General features: G+C 42.4%; 1 protein-coding gene across 1 annotated transcript; it reads right to left on the reverse strand.

Annotated features, from left to right (window-relative positions):
• Positions 1-1,099: 1,099 nt before the first annotated feature.
• rpl38 (ribosomal protein L38) lies at positions 1,100-4,064 on the reverse strand. The gene is made up of 5 exons (XM_030773843.1): positions 4,043-4,064; positions 3,826-3,854; positions 3,008-3,068; positions 1,937-2,059; positions 1,100-1,173 (listed from the first exon to the last, which is right to left on the reverse strand). The coding sequence occupies exons 2-5, from the start codon at positions 3,826-3,828 to the stop codon at positions 1,148-1,150; spliced, it is 213 nt and encodes a 70-aa protein (XP_030629703.1). The 5' UTR covers positions 3,829-3,854; positions 4,043-4,064; the 3' UTR covers positions 1,100-1,147.
• Between the last annotated feature and the right edge of the window lie 862 nt (positions 4,065-4,926).

Below are 4,926 nucleotides of genomic sequence, written 5' to 3' on the forward strand. Positions count from 1 at the left end.
TGAAGCTCATACTGAAGAACTCCTTATTCTTAGCAAACTTGGGTGTGTCACACTTGCTTACATTTTACACGAACTTCATTTCTTCATGCCTTGTGTGAGTGGATGGTCTAAGGCTCACAGTTCTAGTTACACAGGAACCTATCACAGTGACTGAAACAGATGATTTACCTGACACAGTTAATCATTCATATGAACTTCAGCCATCTGCAAATACACTGCAGTTATTTAAGCTCCAAATATGGTGCAGCCAGCCAGACATCTCTCAGATACAGTGGACTTTCAGTTTGGGACATTGCTTGTCATTGAGGTGTGCTACTGGTTCAAACAAAAAACAGAGTTATAAAGGTAAATGAAAAATGTAATGACCAGGCAGTGGATACGGCAGCACTGGTCTATGGAGCATAACATCAGTAATTTAAATTTCGGTGATTGCACACACTGTGAACAGTGAATTTGTCCTCTGCATTTAACCCATCCAACACACCAGTAGTGAACACACACCAGACGCAGGAGCAGAGGGTAGCATTCCTTGCATCCGGGGAACATTGGGGTTAAGTGCCTTGCTCAAGGGCACACAGCCGTGGATGTTGGGCCTGGGAATCGAACTGGCAACCCTCCAGTCACAAGCCTGGTTCTCTAACCTTTAGACCACAGCTGCCCCTACAAGGTTTGCATATGCTCCCTGTCGGGGAATCGAACCCCGGTCTCCCGCGCGACAGGCAGGGATACTCACCACTATACTAAAATCTCCTGCTTTGTGGCAATTGTTCTTTAACAATGCACTACGTACAGAAAAACAGAAAAAAAGGACGTTTTTATGTGGGGCAGTTTACAGCCAGTGTATAGAAGGGCCAGTTAAGCACATTAGCCAAACTACAGTGATTGACACCTTTATCCTTAGATACTGATGTAAGCTTGCTAACATCCTCCCTTTGCAGATGTCCAGGTATACAAGACACAGTTAACCGCTGACACAGCCAGAATTCTGTTACTGTTGACACACAAGACTCAGAAAACATCAGCTCAGAGACATGGTCAGTTATTACACACAAAGACTGATGATGCTATTTTTAATATGAAAAGATCACACACACAATAAAACTTTTTTCCCTCATTTTTATTACAATATTGAACACAGGAGAGACATCTACTTCAGCTCTTTCACAGCCAGACCTGTAGAGAGAGAATACAAAGATACATTCAGTTAAACTCAAAAGGGCAATCGAACTTCCTCAGACATAAATACACCTCTTCAAACTTTGATCTGCAAACTGAGGTCTAGACTAACATTTCTCAAGTCATGTGAAAAACCAAAGTCCTGTTATGAAATTAAACACTGAGAGTCTAAATTTATTCATCTGCGTTCACACATTCTAATAAAATGAGATGCTAACCATGTCCAAAAGAAATGTCAGACAGCGATCTGTCATTTAAAGAACTGATCTACACATCATAAGGACCTGAGCACTTAGGTTCTCCAGCATTACAGCGTCTGTGAGGGAACCGGTGGAACAGAGTTTCCGGGTTAAACAAAAACTCAGCACTTGGTCCATCATTGCTCTAGCAAGTCTGTGAATTCACCGTGAGCATGGGAGAAAGCCCGCAGTGACAAGACAACTTGCGTGACTTTAATTAAACCAGTCCTATTCCTCCAGTGGTCAGGAACTCCCTTGGCTCTATAATATAATGCTACAGACATTAGCTGACTAGATTTACATTTTTGTTATCACAGACTTGAAGCTGCACTTGGCCAGGATTCAACAGCACAGACTTCTGAGAGATATGTCTAAGACTAACAAACCACAGCTCAGACTCACAGAAGCAATCAGGGATGCATTTTATAACAGTCAAAAACCCCCAAACTTTATCATGACTGACAGAGACCAGTGATCAAGATCAGACTGGCACAGTGTCATAGCGGCAGGCTGTGTGTTACCTGGAGGCAGGGACTGCTTGAGCTTCTCTGCCTTCTCCTTGTCTGTAATGACCAATGTGTACAGGTACCTGCTGCAGCGGACCTTAAACTTCACATTGTCCTTGTTCTTCTTGATTTTGACGGCTGAAAAAGCATAAGAGTAAACACTCAAACACGTTACATTTGTAGAGAGAGAGCACTATTCCTAAACAAAATAAAACCAAATTCAAATTCTTTACCAACATCAAATTATGACCCAGTACAACAGACGCCACATCCTTTTCACACTCCAGTTCATGCAATGAGACCGGGGAGAGGGTAAGTCCATACGAAAACCTGGGCGCAGTTCATGTTTTTAAAATGCATGACTGTCTCATTTTAACCTCCCCGCCCCCTCAGCCCTGACACTACAGAGTGGAGATCAGACACATCCCCACTCGCCACCTGTGTGTACACCTAGAGCTGTTAGCCCCGTGTCAGTAAATGGATGGGTCAGTGACATTGGACTGAAGAATAAACCCGACTGCACTCAACTTTCACACAATGGCCACGAGACGTCGGTTTTTGGAATGGCAAGTGTCCTAGCAACTGACTGACGCATCACGACAATCTTAAATCTAACTTTCATCCTATAGCAAAGCAGCAGAGTGGAATTAACCATTCATTTGGAACAAATGTTCTCAAACTGAGGGAGCATGCAAAACTGGCATCACACTCAGAAATTACCAATCAGGACAGGTCATCTATATGCCAATAAGCAGTCTGACACTAAAGCAGCTGATTTCATATAAAAGATGAGATTTCACCGTGGACCAATACTACTTCACAAGCCCTGATACTGAAAAACCAAACACTGACCGATACAGCAAACACAGACAAATCAAAAGCAAGTTTGCAAGAGGGGACAAGAAGATCACAAAAAAACCCTATCCACTGGTGTTTAACAGCCGTGATGTACTGGTCCTGATGAGAAACAGTAACTGGAGTAAGGAAAGGGCCAGATGTCGGGGGTCAAAGGTGAGCCAGGCAAGTTGCCGCCAAAACTCTAGATGAGCAATACGAATTTCAATCATGAACGCATTTGGAACTTACATTTAGCATCCTTCCTCCTTGCTGTTAGCAGGAAATCTTTGATTTCTTCGATCTTGCGTGGCTGTAACGGAAGACGGACACGATACGGTTAGCAGAGCACGAACTCATACTGCTACTCATTCATACCACAAGACTAACATACTGGTAACTATCCTATTTAAGATAACAACGTGTTAGTGTGTAGGTGGACCGGTGGAACTAAAACCTGGATGCGAACTTCAGGTCTTAGCACTAGGTCCATCGTTTCTGTCGCAAGTATGAAAGTGCACGCCCAGCACGGGAGTAAGACTGGAGTGTTTGGACTACTTGCCAAAAAACGCATGTGACGGTTTCATAGAGATAACCAGTCAAAGAAACACCACGCTATATAATGGTTTAAACTTAAATTGTTGTTACCACAACACAACACTTCAGTCATGTGCAAAGCTGGCTAACTAACGTCAGCATGGTAGCAACATGTTATCAACCGGCGAAACACAACCTTATAGGTAAACTACCACGCCTTACCCATCAGTAATCAGACATTCTCAATAAGCACAACATTAACTTTATTTCAAACGAAAACTGTCATCCCAGAGTCCATGAGACAGACTCGTTATGAACGTGATAAAATTAATAGATCTGTCTCCAACGTTCCCCCATGAATCCCCACATAGCTAGGCTAACGAGAACTACTCTGTATTGTCAAGTAGTTCTTCGTGCACTGGGCAACACTGGCAATAAAACCTAGAGTGCTGCAACATGTACCTTTTAAATGCATCAAGTCTTAACAGACGGTAAAACAACTGACCCTAGAGTTTCTCTCACACACTACTTACCATTTTGCTTCCAAAGGCGTGCTGAACCCCTGAGACAGGACACAGATTAACAATATTGAGTATATCACTCAAAAGTACCAATAAACTCCAAAATATGAGCTATGCTTACTATACATTATTTTAGTTGACATTATATTGAATTATTTTTTTTAAAGATGTTAGGATGGGTTTATATTTTCGAAGATCGTATTTAGTACAGATTCTCAGTTGTACTTACACGGCCTGCAAGTGAGGGGGAAAAGGGGCGGTACTTCCGCCACAGTTCGGTATATATATATTTACTACGGCGCCTCCATAGGGTCAAACAAAAAATGAAAATCATGCCGAACAGCGAAACCTATCGGTGTGGCATCATCATGAATCTTCTTAAAACTGTCATTTTAAAAGCATGTACTGAGTCATCTGCTCCGAGAAATAACAGACAAATGTAACAGCAATCAGTTCACCAACCGTGAATTGTTTAATTTTACGCCATTAGTACTCTGAAGTCCACAGAAAATCCATTTGTCATATTTAATACACGATATATCGGCTAGACATTTACACGATAGTCAGTGTAGGTTCTGCAGTCTATACATAGATTTATGCTATATATTTGTATATTCACTTATTGTTTGTCAGTTCATGTCAGCCCATAGCGAGGCGGAACGTCTGGAGATCACGTTGCGTGTCGATCGTCTAAACGTCAGAGAAACTTGGCCAATATTCAAACACATACCCCTTTCATTTCATTTCATACATCAGTGGATATTACAAAAGCGTGTTTTACAAAAGAAATGTCAGCCTTTTCAGACACAAAACGTTAACTCACAATCCTAATCCATCACGTCCGTACCTGCAGTATGATTAACGCATTATTACGCACATCAGTTCGACTGGGCTCGGCAAGTTCAAATGCGATGCACACCCCTGTGAATAATTCACACTTCTGGCATAGCGTGGGTTGATTAATTTAAACAGTCGGATTTTGAGTGGCAGTTCGCCGTGCCTCCGTCGGGACCTCGACCCTGCCCCACAGATCATTTATTAAGACAGACAATACCAACGGCACAACTCTAATTACCATGACCACACTCCGCTTTTCGCCACGCTCGGGCACAG

Source organism: Chanos chanos, chromosome 5, assembly GCF_902362185.1.
Source record: "Chanos chanos chromosome 5, fChaCha1.1, whole genome shotgun sequence".
NCBI classification, from domain to species: domain Eukaryota; kingdom Metazoa; phylum Chordata; class Actinopteri; order Gonorynchiformes; family Chanidae; genus Chanos; species Chanos chanos.

Bases quoted from the DNA above. Each gene is read 5' to 3' on its own strand.
- rpl38 (XM_030773843.1), bottom strand. The intron at 2,060-3,007 runs GTAAGTTCCAAA...ATGCTTTTTCAG, and splicing joins AAGGAGGAAGGATGCTAAAT to CCGTCAAAATCAAGAAGAAC. The intron at 1,174-1,936 runs GTAACACACAGC...CTCTCTCTACAG, and splicing joins CAAGCAGTCCCTGCCTCCAG to GTCTGGCTGTGAAAGAGCTG.